The sequence below is a fragment of the Festucalex cinctus genome, chromosome 3 (assembly GCF_051991245.1).
Source record: "Festucalex cinctus isolate MCC-2025b chromosome 3, RoL_Fcin_1.0, whole genome shotgun sequence".
Taxonomy (NCBI): domain Eukaryota; kingdom Metazoa; phylum Chordata; class Actinopteri; order Syngnathiformes; family Syngnathidae; genus Festucalex; species Festucalex cinctus.
This window is the reverse complement of record NC_135413.1, coordinates 9,935,976-9,957,762: the sequence shown is the minus strand read 5'-3', so window position 1 is coordinate 9,957,762 and position 21,787 is coordinate 9,935,976. Positions and strand designations below refer to the sequence as shown.

The 21,787-nt window shown below is 40.4% G+C and overlaps 1 protein-coding gene and 1 long non-coding RNA gene across 2 annotated transcripts in view; one reads left to right on the top strand and one right to left on the bottom strand.

Moving 5' to 3' along the window:
• The window catches only part of sema3d (sema domain, immunoglobulin domain (Ig), short basic domain, secreted, (semaphorin) 3D), a 58,301-nt gene that overhangs the window by 16,174 nt on the left and 20,340 nt on the right, over positions 1 to 21,787 (top strand). Inside the window, exons 2-9 of the mRNA XM_077515727.1 lie at positions 1,767 to 2,011; positions 12,278 to 12,438; positions 15,500 to 15,562; positions 15,650 to 15,766; positions 16,240 to 16,333; positions 17,337 to 17,465; positions 19,193 to 19,329; positions 21,561 to 21,675. Of these exons, the coding sequence (XP_077371853.1) occupies positions 1,804 to 2,011; positions 12,278 to 12,438; positions 15,500 to 15,562; positions 15,650 to 15,766; positions 16,240 to 16,333; positions 17,337 to 17,465; positions 19,193 to 19,329; positions 21,561 to 21,675 (1,024 nt within the window). The 5' untranslated portion in view covers positions 1,767 to 1,803. The remainder of the gene's footprint in view (positions 1 to 1,766; positions 2,012 to 12,277; positions 12,439 to 15,499; positions 15,563 to 15,649; positions 15,767 to 16,239; positions 16,334 to 17,336; positions 17,466 to 19,192; positions 19,330 to 21,560; positions 21,676 to 21,787) is intronic.
• On the bottom strand, positions 5,849 to 7,597 carry LOC144015597 (uncharacterized). The gene is made up of 3 exons (XR_013282762.1): positions 7,342 to 7,597; positions 6,776 to 6,829; positions 5,849 to 5,871 (listed from the first exon to the last, which is right to left on the bottom strand). It is a non-coding gene; the product is annotated as an uncharacterized LOC144015597 (long non-coding RNA).

Below are 21,787 nucleotides of genomic sequence, written 5' to 3'. Positions count from 1 at the left end.
TCAGTATCTTGCTCAAGGATACTTCGATGTGGTCACAATGGCAAGGGATCAAACCCACAACCTTTGGGTTGGGAGACGACGACCATACCACTGCGCCACGCCGCCACTTTGACATATCCATCACTTTTTGGACGCCTCAAAAATGCCCCCAGTTTATTGAAGATTGTATTCTGTCCCAAACACAAACCCCCAATTATTTTATCAGTTTACTAAATTTAACCCCAGTAGTTGTCTAGTCCTCTGGAGTTGTGTAAATAAACTCTGACCTGCGACTATATGACGAAAGATATATTTTTTCTTTTTCTCAAAACTTTCTTCAGACTCTGATGATCAATAAAATATTTTTGCTCAGTCTTCAGTGCAGCCCAACAACAAGTGTTCAGTCTTAATTGGGGGAACTTCGAGCAGTAAACAGTCACTTGAATGTGTTGAGTTGTTATGATGAGGCTTGTTTAATCAAGTGCTGATATACGATGCTATGTTGCGTTTTAAGATTTGCAAATAAAGATGGGTCAGTACATATCTCGTTGTACAGATAAACATGCCCAACCCACCTTCTGATATGAAGTGCAGTGATGGGTGGAGCTGAAAGAAAATAAGTGCTGAGTGAAAAACAGTCGATAATGTCACTGTAATCCAACCAATAGAATGACTGCTTCGACCACCCATTCATGCACGCTAGGGGGACATTTGTCTTGTTCTGGCATAATTCCAAAATTCCAATGTGGGTGTATATGAATTTAGAATGTGAGTTTTTGATCTATACCACAGGTGTCAAACTCAAGGCCCGGGGGCCAGATCTGGCCCGCCATATCATTTTATGCGGCCTGTGAAAGCAAATTATGCGTGTCAACTTCCATGATCCTTGCTAAAATCTGTATCAAAATTTCAAAAATGACATGGGGAATAAACAATAAAGTAGAAATTTACCACAAAAAAACCCTCAACAAAGTATTTTCCTTGACTTCTGATCTCAGAACTAGAAATCACATGTAAATACAATGAGTCGATTATACATTTATCTGGTTTCACTGTCATTAGGGCTCTCTGAGGAAAGCTGTGACTACAAAGTGGCCCAAGACAAAAATGAGTTTGACACCCCTAAGACTCTTTTCAGATGCCCAGATAATAGTATTCTGTGATTCATTTCTGTTACTATTAATCATGCCCGTTCTTCCCTCCGACTATCACAATAACAGTTTCTTCCACATCACCCCATGGTCACTCATTTGTCCTATCATGATACAAAAAACTTGTGAGGCTTTTCATGGCTTCCAATTCATGCATCTCGTTCATCCCAAGTGTGATCTAATGTCGGTGTACCCAAGGCCTCTTTCGGCCCAATACATGATGTGGGCCATTTTTTAACCGACCATAAAGGAGGAGCTGACAGCATCATTCGCAATGACTTGGAACTTTTGCCATGTATCATTTAGGCAAAGAATTAAAAGAGTTATCTGGGTGAAAAGAAGATGGAGGAGGGCGAGAGTGACTGATAGCGGAGTGTAACTTATTTTGTGGAGCTGACCTTTGTGTTGAGCAAACAGGTTTAAAGGCAACACAAAAGGCAAGAGCTGAGAGGTAGGATGGTTGAGGAGAAAGGGCGACATGCCTGCAGGGCTCCATGGTGAAGCTGCTCAGTGGTCACAAACACAAGTGTGTGCGTGTACATATCCTTCACTGGACTTAGAATAGACTCCCACACACCCACACACACTTATGATTGCTCCTCCCTGGCTTGATCCTATGCATTGGTCTCGCTCCAGGTCAGCACAGAGGGGAAATCAGACCCGTCCACGCGCCATGAAGCAAAGAGGCTCTCGCGATCCAAGTCCAAATGAAGATGGGGCTCAGCGCTGCATGTCTGGCAGCAATTATGGTAGCAAAGACAGCAGGATTAGGGCACTATCCCATCCAGGAGTCCCCTTAGTGGGATTGATGTTCCTGGCCATCCTCCCGCTTGGAGTGAGCATCAAACAAAGTGTCCCTCGAGTCAAACTGAGCCAGAGAGGTAAGAGATGACAGACTGTTGATTTGTATGATAGTTCCGGGTGTTTATATAAATTATCTTGTGTGGCCACCTTTTACAACCCTTCAATATTTACCTCAATGTATTATCAGCCTTTCCCTGTTATTAAATAATAGTTTAGCATATGGTCTTCCCATTTCTGCTTGTTTTAAGTTTTAAGTGACTACAGATGCTGCATGACAGAAAAACAAAAATACTCTTTTTTCCTTTGGATTGACAGAATGGTGTGCACACTGCATCCTTATCTGTGCAAGAAACCGGAATATAGGAGAAATTCTACGAAACAGAAACTGCTAAATGCATTTGTAAAACTGTAATGCATTTGTAAAACTGTTAGTTTTAAAGCATCATAGATTTAATCAGGAAAATTTCTTCTAAAAAGAGGCGTCAAGCTGTTTAATGCTGTTCCCAGTTTATAAAATATGAAATGCCTGCGATTTTCTAAGTAAACACATTACTGTGTATATATATATATATATATATATATATATATATATATATATATATATATATATATATATATATATATATATATATATATATATATATATGGAACGGATTAATGTAATTCTTTTCATTTAAATGGCGAAAACTGATTTCAGATATTATGTTTTTACTTTAGAGTTTACGTACAATTAATCAATGAAAAAAATAATAATAAACGAGGCACATGAATCAAAACACACAATTTAATTAATCAATACAGTATTAGAAAAAAACTAATATATAAACATGGTTGGGTAACCCAGGTCCAGAAAGTAAAAAAACTGCCACTGATTGGCTTTAACCACAGGTGCTTCTACTTAACTGGCAGGTAAATGAGCTCATAGAAGCACCTGCAGAAGCGTGCACCTGTGGCTAAAGTGAAACTGTTACAGGGTTTGTTCTCTCTGGACCTGGACCACCCAATCCTGTATACAAATAATGCACCAAATATTAGAAGACGCTGTATAATATAGGTGTTGGTTTAAAATAAATCAATAATTGATATTGAATCGATTTTCCTTTTTGAGCATGTAATGTATTGTTCACAGGAATTCAAAAAGTATTTTCTTACTTTATTAATGAAAGATCTGACTTATTGCACTTAAAACCATTCAGAATCTTTATTTACAATTATTGAATTATTTAACCTTCTACTGCCTCTGCAAAATTTAATTTGTAATTTGTTTTTGTAATTTGTTAATCATGCCCTTAACCTTTAAGAAGAACTGATGTTCCATAACTAATCAATATCAATTAAATTGAAACAGTTCAAATTGAATCGAACTGAACCCTAGTGAATTGAAATCGAATTGATTAAGGACATTAGAATCGATACCCAGCCCTAGCAAATGCATAGTGGGATTGACAGGTCATACTTTACCTATCCTTGGTAGACACTAACATAGCTCGTAATACTGACTATTATTAGACTTGATTGCACTTTTGAGAGAAATGGGACGAGTATATTTCCAAGCTGTAAAAGTTAGCGTCGCAACATCAAATAAGTAGTGGAATAATGGTGCTAACCACACCAACACAGCAATGCTTTGTCTAAAGTTTCTTCATGGCTTGTGTGCAAGATATTTGAGTCTGTTTTCCCGTAATTTGTCACCTGAAAAATACGGAAATCATATTCTGGAATGAAATGTGGAACAGTCCTATTTGTTACAGTTCAATTTCCTGGTCTAAGGCCGTTTGGTTATTTAAGTAAATATCACCCAGTTACCTCTACTGTGTGTGCCATGGGTATTAGCTTTGAGCCACCAGGGTAAAACCAAATGATGGCTTGCCTTATTCATTTCAGGCTTAAGCACAAACTCTACGTCAAAGTCTTTTTTAATCGCTCGCGCCATGTATCACCGACAGAAGCTACAGAAATGAACTTCAGTCATAAACCCAAATTCCCACAGCTACCAGAAAGTAAACCGAGGCTGACCCAATGCACAGAGCTCTCCCTTGGTCAAAGACATAGAAAAAAAGCCTACGTGGCTGAAAATAGATCCATATTTATATGCCCTGAGTGTCTCCCATAAATAAAATGCAAGTAGCTGTGGGAATTGCGCTCTCTAGTGTTTTTTCAGCAGTTTAGGTATGCTTTAAACCCGCAGTAGATCTTTCACGTTCCTCTTCTCGTGCCATTATGACGGAGTTAGAATCTGAAAGTACACTATTTTGTATTTTTGCCACGATTGTCTCTGTTTTCCATGAGGCGCTTTCACACCAAAAAGCCCAGGAACTTTGAGTTCATGGTAGAGTCAGTTCCGGGTCCGAAGAACTTGTGAGCGGCCCACGAGTTTGCGTTCACACGGCATGAAAGCAGGCAGGGTAGTTTATTCAAATGAGACTGATGACGTATGTCAGGGGAGGAAAAAAAACAGCACTACCCCGCCTGTCCAGCAAGTGGCGGTACCGGTAAAACTGAATGACAAACAACCAGTGTGACGTTGAAAAACGCGACCTTTGACCCTCCATCGCCATTTGTTATGATACAAGGCATATCTTTTCGTTTTCCTTGTCATGTTGTACAGAGTTGTGTTTGCAGCAATTAGAACTTCACGGGAAAGGTTGATGAGAACCATTGGGACCCGCCGTATTACCACATCAAGATGAGAAATGGGCAGGACTTGCTCACTTGGAAAGACAGTCAAACCTGCAAGCACGAAGACGTGCACTGGTAAGGTTTAAACACACAATTATACGAAATTTATTTCACATCGGAATTAAGCTGTAACATGTAACGGAGCTCCCCTTGCAAGGTGGAGAACACGAAAAAAAATAAAATGAAGTTACAGAGTGTATTAGTGCCTTAAACACAACGTATGACTGGCGCGTTCAGTTGCACGTTTACTTGCGTGTGTCCCCGCGCGTCGGTCGTTTGTGGATATTTTGTCGTACTTTCTGCCATGAAAAGGGCAATCGCTGGAAACTGGTGTTTCCTGCCTAGTTCTCGTGCAATTCACGGCAAAATAGGGCTTGATGGCGAGTTGCTGTTCAAGCTACATGTACGCTGCGTATTTCATAATACCGTTGGACCTGGATGTATTGTTAGTCTGTCCGCATGTTTTTTTTCTTTTGTTTTTTCTGTTAAACACATGATTGACCGATCCAAAGTGTTGAAATGGCTTGCTTTCTTTGACGATGCACGAATGTTAGAACAAAGGTGCCGGGATTTTGGGAAAAGTGCTGATTTTGGAAGTGTCAGATTGCCACCTCAAGCCAGTGGTTTATCATAGGGCCATAAATTGGTGCATATTCCGCTATTTTAAGGTATTCTGTCATGTAAATCACAAGGCTGTTGCACAAAAGTAATTAATGTAGATATTAACATTTATTAATTTGTTGTGTTTCTGTTTCAGATTTGCCACTTCTACCAATCTGGGTGTGTTCCGCGCAGGGAGTGGAAGAACATCAGAACCTCTGAATGGTGGGACGCTGTAATTATGTTTGCATTACTGTTTGTCAAAAATAAAAACATTAAAAAGAATTCATTGAGCATAAGTTTTTATTCGTGTGGAAAAAAACCCAGAACCACAAAAGTGATATGAAAACAAAAGCATTTATTACTTATGCATTTGGCTTATTTGTGTCCACAAGTCTGTTTTGGACTGCCAGGAAGCCCATTTGGAACTCTCCGTCGTGCCTTTGTTCAACCAGCTCATGTGCCACGTGTTGATCTTCCTTGCGCTCCTCGCTTCTGAGGTCAACTTCCTCCTTGTGCTGCTCGCGTCTGAGTTCAAGGTCCTCCTTGTGCAACTGCATTTCTTCTAAGAACATTGCACTCGTGGACTCCCCCTTCTTTTCATCAAATTGGTGCAGGTATTCCAAAAATAGGTGGTCTTGGTCCCGTGTCCGCTAACCTATAGGGATGTAAATGTATAATGAGTGACAGTAAATACTTTTGATGAGCTTCCAGTTACATGACTTTGAACTTATTGGAACTTGACAAAGGGGCAGGAAACTCTGTTCGAGTGGCGCAGTTTCTGCTTGTGGACGGACCATCCTCGCTTGTACCTTCCTAACGCATCGACTTAAACGGTTTCAACACATTCGTGCAATGAGTAAGAGTACAGTACAATGATTTAGGTAGGGGTAAAACACGGCACTCACGTTAATGTACTTTCATTTTTCATAGTTACAGAACAGAATATGCCACACTACATTGCCAAATATGGCAGCATGCACTTGAAGCTTTTTTAGGCAATACACACTAGTAAAATTGCAGGAATGTAACTTTTTTTTTTTTCCTTTCTCAATGCACCATTATGAGTGAAATGAAAATTGTATATGTGAGTATGAGGATTTATTATTGTGTATGCCTATGAATTTCATGTACATACGTTAATGACAAATGCACGCATGTGTTAAGGTGCAATTGTTTACACAAGCAGGATTACACATTTTCTTTTAGTACATTCCAGTAAAATAAAATGTGTAGTAAATTAATACATTCCAGTAATGCACTTTTTTTTTCTTTTTTTTTTTTTTTTTTAATGAAATGAGTCAGTAGATATAAAGAATGGGTAGGACTAGACAAGTTTTTAACTTCTTTCGACTCCTTTGAACATGTAAACTATTATGAATGATTGCAATAAGTTTCTTCTTTCTTTTAAAATGTTAACTGCTACTCATTTGTTTATAATGTCCAATAAACAAACAAACACACTGCCTTATTCAACGAAGCAAAATTAATTGTGAGTGGGGTGTTGCTTTAAAAGTTTTAAATGAAGCTTTTGAAGTTATATAAAATGAAATGAAACATACCAGGACTGTTCAGGGAGGCATCATAACGTAAAGGAGAGCACAGAGAAGGTCCAGCTGTAAGTCACAGTACATAACATTATTTTTCTTACGTTTCAGTTTCCCTAGAACTGTTTATGAGTTGTTGTTGTTTTTATTGTTTTTTTTATGAGTTGTTAGGTGATGAGGCTAACAAGTTAAAACGTTTTAGTTACGTTGAATGCAGAGCTTTGTATTAAGGAAAAAACAAACAAACAAAAAAACGAAGTGGTTGTTTTGCTTTTAACAGTGAATAGTATGCCTAGCTTCCACACGTCCTTTTCACGAAGCTTTTCAATTTCGTCACTGAAAGCAGGGCTATTTCGGCGTTAGCTGCCTACAATACTTTTCGTTTACTAGGTTAATTGATTTAGGAATGATTTCACATTACATGGGCTCGGAGTTGCCCTGGATGCGTGACTTTGCCAAGCTTAAGCTAACATGCTACGCTAACAGTTTAATGCTAGCGCGGTGTAAAAGCCACGTTGCGACCAAGCATCGACCTAAATAAATTTATATACAAAGATGTGCATGAGGCAATTCTGTCTTACCTTCGTGTGTTAGCAAGGCTGTTGGCAATGAATCCTCGCACACTGCCGTGTCCTTGCACATTGCTTCCAGCATGGTGATTGCAGAGTCCTCCTTTGTACTATTGGTGGTAGAACCCATCCGGTGGCCGAGAATGTCGTCCAGTCTTTCATACATTTATTAATTTTGCGGTCATTTCCACTGTGGTTGTTGTGGTCCTTGAGTTTCCTTTAGTCCTGTTGGAGTTTCTTTAGTTTTTCCCTCACCTGCTTTTGTGTGTGTAATGTTAACTCTGCTAGCTTCGTGGTTATTATCGTTTCTTGTTGGACTTTTGAAGTGCCGTTGGGTCTCCTCGTCCCATGTTTGCTCAGGAGAGCCTGTACTTCCTCGTCCGTCCACCTCTCGGTTTTTTAATCCTTCCATTGCCGAAATGTTTGAAGAAAAAGTCGTAGCGCCCGATAGAGTATAGTAAAGAAGAAATGGCGGCTTTACCGCGGGGAAAAAAAAAAATCATCTAACCAAAACGACACACCTCCTCATCCAGTCAACCAATCATAACACACTAGACAACACGCCCCCACCTTGTGTCGTTCAGGGTACACCCAAATACCCTCCTCATGCCTAGGAACTTAGGTAGTACCGTTTCGACCCCCCCAGACCCGGAACTGGTTTTGCGTGTGAACGCAAACTTTGGACAAACTCCCCCGGAACATATGGAAGTTCCATCATAAGTTCCTGCGGTGTGAAAGCGCCTCATGTGCTCAACTGTTTTTGTGCTCAGGGGAATAGCCTACCCTTTTAGACCTCAGTGTGTGCGACAGTAGACAAAAACTTCCATGTTTGGTTATCTTGGTCAGACAGTGGACACATCTTCGTTTCATCACTGCGCATTCTTCAAACTTCACATCGGAGCTAACCGCATGAGAACTCAGCTTGAGTGAGGGAACGTGATCAAAGCAGTAAATTCATCTATGCTTCATAGACAACCTCACATAAGGGCAGGGTCACGAGTGCCCTTTTCCAGTCAGTTAGCTTTAGAGATATCTTCACAGTTAATTGCAGATGCACCTTGCTCACGAAACTAGCTGTCTTCCCAGATTTAGAATGGTTGTGGGCCATACTTTCTTTGGAATGTCTCTGACATCAGTTTATGATATACGACATTTTCAAGGTTACGAGCGCTGTGCCGTTAACTTGTTTTCACAGCAGTGTATGACTATTTCTGGAAGAGCATCCATCTACTACTTCATCTACTGAAGTGACAACAGGAAGCGGAGCTTTACGTGGCAGAAATGCAGATGTTAGGGTTCTCTTTTGGAGTGGACAGGTTGGATGGGATTGCAAATGCGCTCATCAGAGGGACAGCCAAGGCTAGATATTTTGGAGACCAGACTTTGATGGTTTGGAAAAATACAGAGGAGACAGTGAGTAGGCAAGGCAATAGATCTCCAGGAAGACCTAACAGAAGTTGATAGAAAGGGATGACATGCCGTGGCGACCTCTAACAGGACAAACCGAAAGGCAAAGAAAAATAATCAGTAACAGCATCCACCCATAAAAGCTATGCCACAATTTATAAAGAACACCTTTATCAGGAACATTTGGAGAAGGAACATCAAAACATCAACCCTAACTAGGGAATAGATGGACTAAGATGAAGATTATGGCTTTCCTAGAGCAGCAAGGTGGCATTCTGATTAGCATCCTCAAAGTTCTGAGGTTCTGGGACCGACTTTTGGCTCCATCATTCCTGAGTGTAGAATGAATGTTCCGCCTCATGGGTTCAGTGACGACATGATTGACGTGGGAGTAGTCCAGGGTGAAACCCAAAGTCAACCGTGGTCGACATCAGCTCAACCTTAACCCTAATGAAGACAAGCACTGTTGATAAGAAATGGATGCATAACTTTACTGCCGCGTTTGTGTCGTTTCATGATAGACTATGGCATGTTTTCACTTATGTAAAAATGTCTCCTCATTTTAGTTCCCCTTAAACCAGAGCAAGGGTCAATGGGATGTAGTTACACACAGACAATGTTGATGGGTTTTAAATGAAATTCTTGGTGAAAATGCTTGTTTGGCTTACTTCAGTCGAAATGATGGGTGTACAAGGAGCGTTTGGTTTATCAGCACAACCTACACCAGTTTGCTGGTGTCTTAACTCAAGCCGGTGTGCGAATGCTTTGCGAGAGGATCCAAATTAAGATCTGCTGACTGCCAAGGCTCTCCACTTTAAGGAGAGGTGAGCGGCATGGTGCTAAGAAATATCGGCTAAGCAGGCTGATGTAAAAGGGCTCACTGTGCTGCATGTTTACAAAACAGATTAACGTTCGCCGATGGGGCGAGCGAACCTAATCTACCTCCTTTGCTGTGAGTCTGGTGTGTTGGGGGGGAAGATACGAACGTTTTTGTGTGTGTGTGTGTGTTTGGGGGGGGGGGGGGGGGGCGTGGTTGTGTGTGCAAGGGCTTATGACCTTGAGGAGGTATTAAATCGGATTGTGAGGAGTGGATGAGATGGAGAAGTTCAAATATTGAAGGTTGGTAACCTCTCCAATCCTTCACACTAAGAGGGTAATCACAGTGTCAATCCTTTCAGAATGACTCCCACAGGACTCCCCACACAGTGAGCCAGCATTTATCCCAGGCACAGTGCTGCACTGGAAGACAAGAGTTTTCCCTCAGACTGCCATCAAGGACACACAGCATTGACAGTATAGTCAGCCGTCATCTCCATGGTAACCTGAATGAATTCTGTCAGACATTCATTCCATCTGCTGTTCATCACAATCTTGCCCTTGATCCATTTTATTAGTAGTTTCTTGAACAGATTGTCGGTAAAACCCTTCAGGGATGCCTCAAGAAAAGAACATAACTGAGTCTGAAAGTTTTCTTTTCTCACAAGTCATTTTCACTTAGGCAAATGACTTGTGAGACAACTTATATAAGCTCTAAATGCAACCAGTTGCTCATCTGTCTCCAACAATACCATCTTCAGAGTCTCTGGCTTGGCCCACATTGGTGTTGACCACACGCAAGGATTTGCCATTGTAAATATTAAACACGTTTAACAATTACAGTCCCATTTCTGTTGCAAGCAGATTGGGGAGGGGAACATTCTAAACACACCCCAAACCTCAAAAAAATCACTCGGGATAATCTTTCAGAGACATCTGGGAATCGGTCCTTTGCTGACTTGGAAGTAAGGGAGGAAAACTGCTCATATATATATATATATATATATATATATATATATATATATATATATATATATATATATATATATATATATATATATGTATATATATATATATATATATATATATATATATACATATACATCATCCGCCTCCCTGTTCTGAGGACTCGGGTTCGAGTCCAGGCTCCGGCCTTCCTGGGTGGAGTTTGCATGCTCTCCCTGTGCCCGCGTGGGTCTTCTCCGGGTACTCCAGTCTCCTCCCACATTCCAAAGACGTGCATGGCAGGTTAATTGGACACTCCGTATTGTCCCAAGGTGTGCTTGTGAGTGTGGATGCGTGTTCGTCTCTGTGTGCCCTACGATTGGCTGGCAACCAGTCCCGGGTGTACCTCTCCTTGTGAGGAATAAGCGGTCAAGAAGATGGATATATATATATATATATATATATACACAGTGTATATATATATATATATATATATATATATATATATATAGTGTATATATATATATATATATATATATATATATATATATATATATACATATATATTCATCATAAGAAAAATCATGTTCTCAATTTTCAAAGCTTCGGAGGCTTACAACAACAGCAAGAACAGCTTTGTAAACGAAAAATAGCAGATAGCTGGACATGTGCATGAAGTTTTTAAATGTGCCAGCAAACTCGTCAGTCAAGGTACTGCTGTATAGAAAGCTTTGTTTCAGCCAAAATGTACAATGTTTGGTTTAATCGCAGTGGAGTGTTACCTACAGGATGGAGCTTAGACTGTTAATTGGTTTTAACAGAGAACTGTTACTTACTTTGATGCAACAAATGAATGGAATGGAATGCGGAACAACACAAATCTCGCCCTTTCTCAAAGGTACAATTGATGTTTTGTAATATGTTTTGTAATACAGGAAATGGCAACATTCCACAAAGGAAGAACAGAAAATCCTGGAGGTCATCCATTGTATTATTATTATTATTTTTTTATTTATTTCTTTTTTTAAACACGTAATATTCCTCTTTGCCAGTATCGTAGTAACAGTATTGACGTGCCTCCCAACACACACGGCAGAGGAGACACATTCCAGATCATGGTTTATTCTATACTGTCAACTAGACAGCTGTAAGATGAATTGAACTGTATTGCTTGCAGGACGTTGATAGATGTTCTTGGCAATGATCTAGAGGTCTAATTTGTCAATGTTCTTCCTTTCACGGCTCATCAAAACAAGATCTTGATGGATAATGAATGACATCTGACACGAGATGGCCAAGATAGCCTGAGCTGTTTTAGAAACTCATCAGTTTGCAGTACACACGGCTTGAGATGATGCATTTGCTTTTCTTAGTTCGATCTGCACAGTGGGAATGTAAATCCTTGACTTGAGAGATGTCTTCATGGTCAATGAACAGCCTGTGAAAATACCCTGATGCAGATATCCGTAAACACACCCATTGAGATATTTGACTCTTTTCTATTGTATCTATTTATTTATTTTTTTCGATCTGGTTTCTCGATGAAGGTGTTGAGCCACAAGGGATTAGACCGTTTCATTTCAAGCCAAGACACGTTTTTCTCAACAAGAGGAAATCCAGTGCTTGTTTTAAGGATTTTGCTCCACTGAGAAAGGGTCCAAGAAATATCCCGCTGAAATATTATTTGTGTAGAGACTTCACGTCCACATTTTTCATTTTTACAACACAATATTGAACAGATCTGTCATTTGTCTGTGTTTTTGCCATTCATCTCGAGCAGAGCTGCTGCAAGCAAACAGTGTTTCTCTGTTTTTGGGCCCCTCCGACGGCCTCCTGTCACACTCCCTGCTGCTGGATGAGGAGAGGGGTCGTCTTCTGCTGGGAGCCAGGGATCACATCTACCTGCTTGACCCTGACAACCTGGCCAAAGGTCCCAGAAAGGTACACAATGCCACAGGGATGTGAATATGTATGAGTGAACAGTTGGTCACAAAATTTGATTTTGTCAGCAGAATTTAGCATGAGAAGCTATGCAGGCCATTGGCAAGTGTTGACAGATTGCTTAAGCCGATGCACAAGTGTTTACAGCAGCTGTAAGAATGCCTCCACCCATTTAAACCATCCATCCATTTTCTATAACACTTCTCTTTAGTAGGGTTGGGGGTAAATGGCGGACATCCCAGCTGACTGTGTGAAAGTGGGGTGCACCCTGGTCTGGTCACCAGCGAATGGAAAACAGTTGTTCCATTAAGTTTGGGAGAAGCACTACATGCACAATTCATTTCTAAGAATAGGGTTTTAAATTTTCTCTAATATGATATATGTTATAATATGCTACTCAAAGATCCATCTGCATCATATTGTCAAAAGCATCAACAAACAAATGAAAGTAAAGTCCATTAGGAAAAAAAATGCTATGAAATGTAAACCTAACCTATGCGAGTCACGATACACAACAATGAGATGATATATGGTCTGAATGGTCACGGCAAACAGTGAAGTTCGTTCTTTGAGAGGCTCTTATTACTCCACACAGGAATCCTAGTGTAAAACATGCACTGACAACAGTGTTTTCAGTGAAAAAAACAAAACAAGTGGCAACGTAAGATGGCTGCCCTCTGGCTTCAGCTGCTGCGAGGGTCCTATTGATAGTCCATTCATGTAAGAAACATGCGGATACACACAGTAACCCCAAACCCTGCCTCTTTACACAATTCAGCAACCCAAGCCCCGCCTCTTTTTTTCTACATTAGCCAATTATATGCTCCGCTGTTTGCCCACATATTAGTCCACCTTTTTTGGCATTTATATGCTATAGGTCTTCTTTTTGAAGTTATTGTTGGTTGACGAACCAGCTCATTTATAAAGTAGAATTAAAGTGTGGAGCAGAAGAACAAAGCAAATTTACTGGCTTCACATGCACGAGTTTATGTATTGCGGATTCACGATATTGCAGATTTTTATTTGGATCCAAAATTCATATATTACGGGGTTTATCTTGTTGTATATCGCTATATGGCAGATTTTTCAAAGATTATAATCCCACCAAGCATCCCCTCACACCCCTGAACACCATTCTCTGTATTCTTATTTATGCTGCTATTTTCCTTATTATATTTACAAAGTGGGCGGCACGGTGGTGAGTGGCTAAGCACGTCCGCCTTCCATTTCTGAGGACTCGGGTTCGAGTCCGGGCTGCAGCCTTCCTGGGTGGAGTTTGCATGTTCTCCCCGTGCTTGCGTGGCTCTTCTCCGGGTACTCCGGTCTCCTCCCACATTCCAATGACATGCATGGCAGGTTAATTGGGTGCTCTGAATTGTCCCTCGGTGTGCTTGTGAGTGTGGATGGTTGTTCGTCTCTGTGTGCCCTGCGATTGGCTGGCAACCAGTCCAGGGTGTCCCCCGACTACTGCCCAAAGCCAGCTGAGATAGGCTCCAGCATCCCCCTGTGGTGGCTTCGTAATATATATATATATATATATATATATATATATATATATATATATATATATATATATATATATATATATATATATATATATATATATATATATATATATATATATATATATATATATATATATATATATATATGTATATATATATATATATATATATATATATATATATATATATATATATATATATATATATATGTTTTGTTTTGTTTTTTTCTGTTTTTACAACCGCTACTTCGGTGGGCGTGGAACGTAATACCCGCGAAAAGTGGGGGAACACTGTATTCTATACTCGTCTCAAAATATCACAATTTAGGAGCAGTCTCTAGTTGTGATACTGTAATCTTCCCAATCTTTTGGGGTCATTGTAGGTGTCTTACTAACATCTGCTTATGGCAAGAATGCACGGTTAAGCTCAGCCAGTTAACGGATTATGTCCTGACATTTAAACCCTAAAACGCAATTACACTGGATTGATTGATTGATTCCTGCTCTCTGTTCCAATGTATACAGTACGCGGCTACACTAAAATACGCTCAATATTGTTTAAAGAGCTGAGTGAAAGCGGCTGTCGGCCATGGGTTATTTATATGTGAAAATAAAAGTCACATCCATTCAATAAATATGCATTTGACACGCACGTCTACACAAACACACGCATGCATTCTCCATATGTTTGAGTGTTAATGCTGCCCAGGTTGACCTGCGAGTGGAGCGGACGTGTGTTTATTTGATCCTTATCGGGTTGTTTTAACTCTTCGCCCTGCTCTCCGAATGTTGCCTCTCTGTTCACTGATACTGATGCTGGGGAGATTAGCACCGCAAGGAATATATTCGGGGCCCTTTCGGGACCACTTTGAGACATGACCTTGGGCTTTTTCTGTAACTTGAGACTGACCAAATGATGTTCAAGCACATTGTGAACATTCCAGGTGTTTTCACCTTCTTTTTGAAAGGTGTGTGGTTCTAAAGTTATTATAAGATCCTCATGTGATGTAGTAAAACAAGGGCATTGATCTTCATTCCTCTAAGTCCTTTCATGGGCTTACGGCACTTTTCTGTATGAATTCCTCGCCGGCAATTTGACACATGAGATGTTTTAATATTGAAGGAGGTATGCTTGCATGTCTATACGAGCCCGATGAAACCGTTTGGCGATAGCTCCCCTTGGTAGGCTTTAGGGGGAGGCAACGCGCTAAGCACATAAGCCTGTTATAACACATGTGTGAATGCGGCGAGGTGCACCGAAGGGAAAGCATATGTTGTGCGACGTGTGATTTATTGCAACTGCACATGGAGGTGATAGGTAACACGCTACAGTAAAAATGCCAAATTCCACTAATGTTGTGCCACAACAGGAGGGAGAATGTCATCTTTTATTAAATGATGATTTATCCCGTCATAATACGGTTATGATCTACAAACATTGTTTTTCTTTTTGAAAGCCATAAAATAGGGTAGAAATATGAACTGAACGGCCATACTTGTAAATCGAGGGCTCGCTGTAAATGCTAAAATAACGTTGCTCCCTCTCTCTCTTACAAGATTCACTGGCCTGCACCTCGCGACCGCGTGGAAGCATGCAAACTGGCAGGCAAAAATTTGAACGTAAGTCACTAGCAGTATGTTTCTAAATAGAATATAATATTTGCAAACAATTGCCTCGTTCCATCTTTTTCTGCTGTGTCACGTCAGGAGTGTGCCAACTTTGTGAGGGTGCTCCACAACTACAACCTGACGCATGTCTACGCCTGCGGGACGGGAGCCTTCAATCCCAGCTGCGCTTTCATTGAAATCACAGGCTCAAGACAGGTATGAATAATGAAGGGAATCGCTAAAAAGTTCTGAAATGTTTGTTCGGAGATTACTTTTGTGTAACAATTGCCCTTGCCAATAAATTTGTTACACTTTTGTGCATTTGTGGCCAAGCAGTTCATTCCCCTGGCTCTGATCTGGTTGTTCTTTGATACACTGGCTGATTAAAAAGAACAAAAAAAAATCTATTTTCTATACCACTTATTCTCATTAGGGTTAGGATGAGCTGGAGCCTATTTTAGCTGACTTTGGATGCACATGGATGGTACATGCTGGACTGGTCAGGAAATCACAGGGTAGACATATGCAAATAGACTGTATGAGCAATTTAGTCTTTTTCTAACCTAAGAATGATGTTGTTGGAATGTTGGGACATATGTTCCTTTCAAGGAGATTACAACAAAGAAACCACCAAATACAATCATCCAACGTTTTTGATTAGTGCCGCGTCGTATCATTTTGTTTATCAGGACGGAGTGTTCCGGCTGCTGTCTGCTACAGTGGAGTCCGGTAGATTGAAATGTCCTTTTGATCCACTGCAGACGTTCACCTCAGTCCTCACAGGTATGATGAGCCATTCCATGATACAACAGCTGGAGTTAATGTTACATCATCAAAGAGGGCAAGCCATTTTCAATACTTAACATTGGTCAGTAATTTGTAAAAAATGACAATCTTGTGTGTATTGACTTTTTGGAAAAAAAATAAATAAATATGCCAAATTGTGACTGTTGAGGTTTCGGCCTCACGCCAGCGATATATATTAGGGGTGTCAAAATGAATGCGTTAATTTTGAGTTAATTTAAAGTTCCTTTAACACCACCAAATTTTTTTACGTGCGATTAATGAGCATCCCTTACTTGGAAAGCCTGTACTGGGGGAATTCCAGTCGCAATGCAGCAGACACATCCACGTCAAAATTTAGCAGGAATAAATGTAATAATAATGCATATATTTGTCGAGACTGGAAGTTGCATTTTACTATTTTAAAATTGTGCAGAATCTCACAGTTACTTCATGTTAAAGATTAGGTAGCTGAGCTGTCACCGTCTTACCATTGCAATTATGCCATCTAGTGGCAAAAAGTTACCTCAACACAAGCAATATCACACTTGTTTTTTTGTTTTTTTTACAGTAACAGTCAATCGTTTTATTTTTTACTCAATTTTAGTAATTACTATGAAATTGCTGCATCATTGACTAAAAGATGCAGCCATATTTACATTAGTGCAGTGCTATTTGAGAACCGGGGGGGCGCCCCACTATTTGAGAACCACCATATTTGAGAAGCAGTGCATTAGTGTAACATTTTTTTCGCCACTTTTATGTTAACAAGAGTATGAAAACCTATGGAAAAAATGTGTTGTACATTTTATTGTACATTTAGAACAGATAAAAATGTGTGATTAATTGTGAGTTAACTATTAAAGTAATGTGATTAATTACAATTTAAAAATGTAATCGTCTGACAACCCTAATGAATATATACATGTATAAAGCTGGGTAGCCTATTTCCCCAACTACAAATTATGTTCTCTGATTGAGCTTTCCCTGTATTTTGATCCAGACCAGTATCTGTATGCGGGCACTGCCTCGGATTTCCTGGGCAAAGACACAACATTCACACGCTCCCTCGGCCCGCCACCTGACCAAAACTACATACGCACCGACATCTCCGAGGACTACTGGATCAATGGTACACACATATTGCATTGAAAACGTATTGCATTTCCCTCCGCAAAACTTCTACCACAAAGAGCCTCTCTGTGCCTGCGAGATGGTTATTGGCATTCCAGCGCAGAGGACAGAGCTTGCTTATTCATTTAGTCTGACCTTCTTTTTTTTTTTTTTACATGAACGCCATAGCTGAGCGTGGCCGTCACACCTACTGAGGAATTTACAGTTTGCAACAAAGTTCACGCTGTTAACCGCATAAAAACAGTCACACGCTGACATGTTCTCACGATATCCATTCATTTTCTATACCTCATGAGGGTCCCGGGTGAGCTGCAGTCTATCCTAGCTGACTTTGGGGTACACCGCACCAGTAGCAAGCCAATCGTGCGACAAGAGAAACAACCATTCACACTCATGAACCTAACATGTATGTTTTTGATATGTTTTAGGATTTTTGTGGCAAATAGTACACATTTTAACACTTCAAAGAGTCTTTACAAGGTTTCCGACTTACCATGTTTCAAGGCTTTGAATGCCTCGCAGCATACCAGTTTGAGTAGAATATGACGGCACATCATCATACTTACTTTTTGATTTGATTGTTTTGAGGCAAATATTTGTTGTAATTATGATTTCATACTACTTCGTACAGTGTAGGTAGTAGTAATTAGTGTGCAAATCTTTGAGTTTTTCCTGCAGTGACTTTTATTAGACTATTATGTTGCTATGAGCTGAGGTTTTTTTTCCCCAAATTCCACACTGTGACCCCCTTAGTATCATAGTTTTGGTGCATTTTACGCTGTCTTCTCCTTTTTTTTTCATCTATAGGGAATCAGGGTGCCACCATTGGACGACCCATCAGTCCTCACATTCCTGTCCAAGGACCCCTAAACGCAATTAAATTACCATAGACAGCTTTCAATCTGCACTACCTCCATGCACACTCAGAAATTCCTGTGGAAAATTCTCGTGGAAAACGTCATCATTCACTTTTCGACAAAAGCAAGCTAAATTGTCATCATAGCCGTCAACACAGACTTGGCCTGAACACCAAGGTTTAAATTGTCGTCTGTGGCGCATACGTTTCCACTTTCAAGTGTGTTCCAACTTCCAGCCATTGATGGCTTGTTGTGCATCAGCATTTGTCAACCGTATCTAAATCCTTGCACATGGCCTCCACATTTCACAACTGCTGAATTGTATGGAGCAATGACACCTCTCTGGCTCTCACACTGTCTTACTAGTATAGACAGTATATATTGTACTGTGCATACAGACCGAGTGTGTGGTGACGGGGATGGAGAGAGCTGATTGTTTGGTGATGACTTTCTTTCCCCGCGTGCCAGTGGAACATCTTTTAATCACAGAACTAACAATAACCTTCTGTTGCTGCGCGCATTAGCGGCCATACGTTAAGCTGTTCCAGTTGGGTAGTCACTCCGACGTTGTAGGTTCAGCTTGCAGATGTTGAGCTAATGTTGACGTAACGTCACTGAGACACTTTGAACTTGCCTCCCCCAAGAATGCGAGACACGACATAGCGTCTTGATAGTTTTGTCCATCCTTTACATTGAATGGACTGTCTTGTGCACCCACAGAAGTCATTTTTAATAGTTCGACATTCGAAGTATAGTAACTCCTTACATATCCATTGGTCACTACTCAAGACTTAACCTAATCATGCTTTTTTCCTGTCGGAACCAATACAGTACCCCAAATAGCTTCTTGTTGTCTTTGTGTCTTTAGAGGCTAAGTTCATATCGGCACACCCCATCGCGGACACCTACAATCCGGATGACGACAAAATCTACTTTTTCTTCCGGGAGGTATCGTGGGAAGGCAACGACAAGAGTGTTCTGTCCCGCGTGGCTCGCGTTTGCAAGGTGAGTGTGACTGGATGAGAGGGGGGAGGGGGTCAGTCTCAGAGAAGTGCATAGATGGTGAAAGAAAAATCCTCTCACACACGGAGAGAAGGAACCATAACTCCTGGTGTCATCTGATAGGATAAGAATCTCTGTGTCATCCACTTTAGATGTGCTTTATCTCCCATACAAGGAGGCCTTTTCTCCAGACAGTCTTGTTTTGCAGTGCTATGAAAGAGAGACTTGGTGCTGCTGTCAGAGGCAGTAAATCATGTTTTTAACCCAGCTTGTGCTCTGCGGGCACTCACAAAAGCAAACTGGGTGCAGTTACTGAGATTCTTGCACTACACTTTTGTTAACTGTTGATTGAGACTTTTGTTGATGTTGTGGTACTGCAATGCCTTGAATTTTTTCAGCTACAAGCCATTGCTTGGTCCATTTCAATATATCAATTTTCCTTAAAATTGCATGAAATTAATTATATTATTCTATTATTTTTTTCTATTTCTATATATATACTTCGTCACTGATTCCCATGGTTCAGGCTCCTGGCGTTTGTCTCACTCTGCTTCATTCTTATAGCGTTTGATAGCTTCTCCCAGCAGCTGCTCCTGTTAGCCGCGTCAGCGCTATCTACTCTTGCTAGCTGCTCCAGCGAGTTCTTGCTAGCCACTCCCGCTGTTTCTGCTGCTTGCTTGCTCGCTCAATCCAAATAATAAGTTTTAGTAATTGGTGGTAGCCTTGCAAAGTAAAATCATTCCATTCGATTAGATCACAAAGATATGGCACGAAATAATACACACTGTCCCTTTAAAGTAAGGCTGTTATTGACACCGATACCAGTACCTCGTACAGGTCCCATCCCTAATAAGCATGTTTCACATATGCCAACTTTACAAACGTCGTGCTACCATCACTTGTGAAAATACAGATAATCGTTTTGTGCTTGCATTTTTCAGTCTGCGTTTTGCAAAATGTATTTAGTTTTTAGCCATGAGTACTAAGACATGCAGAGAATTAAATCAGATGAGTGTATATTGGTATAGTCAAGGTGTCACTGTACTGTATCAGATAAATCTATTTTTCATATGAAGGAACTGCAGCAGAGGCATAATATATTTCACTAGAGGGTGTTTTTAATGTGGTTCTATTTTGCCAGCTGAATGGAATGTGCTACAAATAAAAAGTAAAGAGGAAAGGAGTAGTATTTGTACAAAACAGATTGTCTTCAGAGCGGATCCGTCAGGTTTGGGCAAACTTTGACCTGGTGATGTCTGAAAATTTGCTGCCATTTTTAGCAATTTAGCATCATTTATTAGTTAGCAATTTGACCAAATCTCAACAGAAAAACTTCAAAATGGTAATAGCCTTTTCACACCACACTTTTTCAAAATTAAAAAAGAAAAAAAAAATGTCAATGGGCCCCTGACACGGAATTGAGTATTTGAGTATGGAAAATACTAGAACATTGGCTCAAGAATTTTAGACCGGTTGATGAGTGATGCTTAACCATACTGCAACTTTAATACAGCTTGTACAACTTGTTTCTTTTGTTTAGGTTTTTGGAACATTTCAACTCATGTCAACTCAATGCTAATTGTCCAAAATGTTCCCACATATGTCATTTTTTTTTATCCAGTGGGATTACATTTTGGCAGTTTAACTTTGCTTCCTGTTAAACTGAGTTTACAGCAACGTTGATGTAGGATGGGGAGTCCAGACAGGTTCACGGCTGATAACATTCATTTAAAATCTTGGGTGCGTGCTGGACCTGCGCCAAAAGGGAGCAGCCACCTTGCGCTTAGCTTTTTGCGCTTGAGATTCTATTGCTATATTCTTGTGGAGATAGCGTGCGGTGTATTTATGACTTAAGATAAAGCTGCGAGGCAGACGGAAAGGAGGACCGTCTGGGTAACAGTCAGTGTCTGGGCTGAAACTGAAAACCACAAAACAAATACAATTTATCTAGATTATGTTATCAATCAGCAACCACGCCTGTTTTTTTTTTTTGTTTTTTGTTTTTTTTAATCTAACAATACACAATACACAGCACTTCCTTCCTTGTGGTTGCCAGCCTCATCTCTAGGATGTTATTAAATGAACAAGGACGTAATGATAGTAGCAGCACAACAAACACAGCTAGCAAGTACATCGTGTTCGGGACGTTTAATTTGTGTGTAAAAAGCCTGCACCGGTGTTTGTCCAGCTGTCTTACTGCAATTTTGTTAGTGATGACAGCGGTTGTGTTTCAGAATGATGTGGGTGGCCTGAGGAGTCTGACCAACAAATGGACCACCTTCCTCAAGGCCAGACTTGTGTGCTCCATACCTGGACCCGATGGAGTAGACACGCACTTTGATGAGCTACGTATGTTCCTCATATTAATGTTTTTCGGCTAAAAAAATAAATCAAAAATGTGATTGTTATGATGCAGCACTGTCTCATGATCATGCCTCCAACTGGGGCACATTTGGGGAAA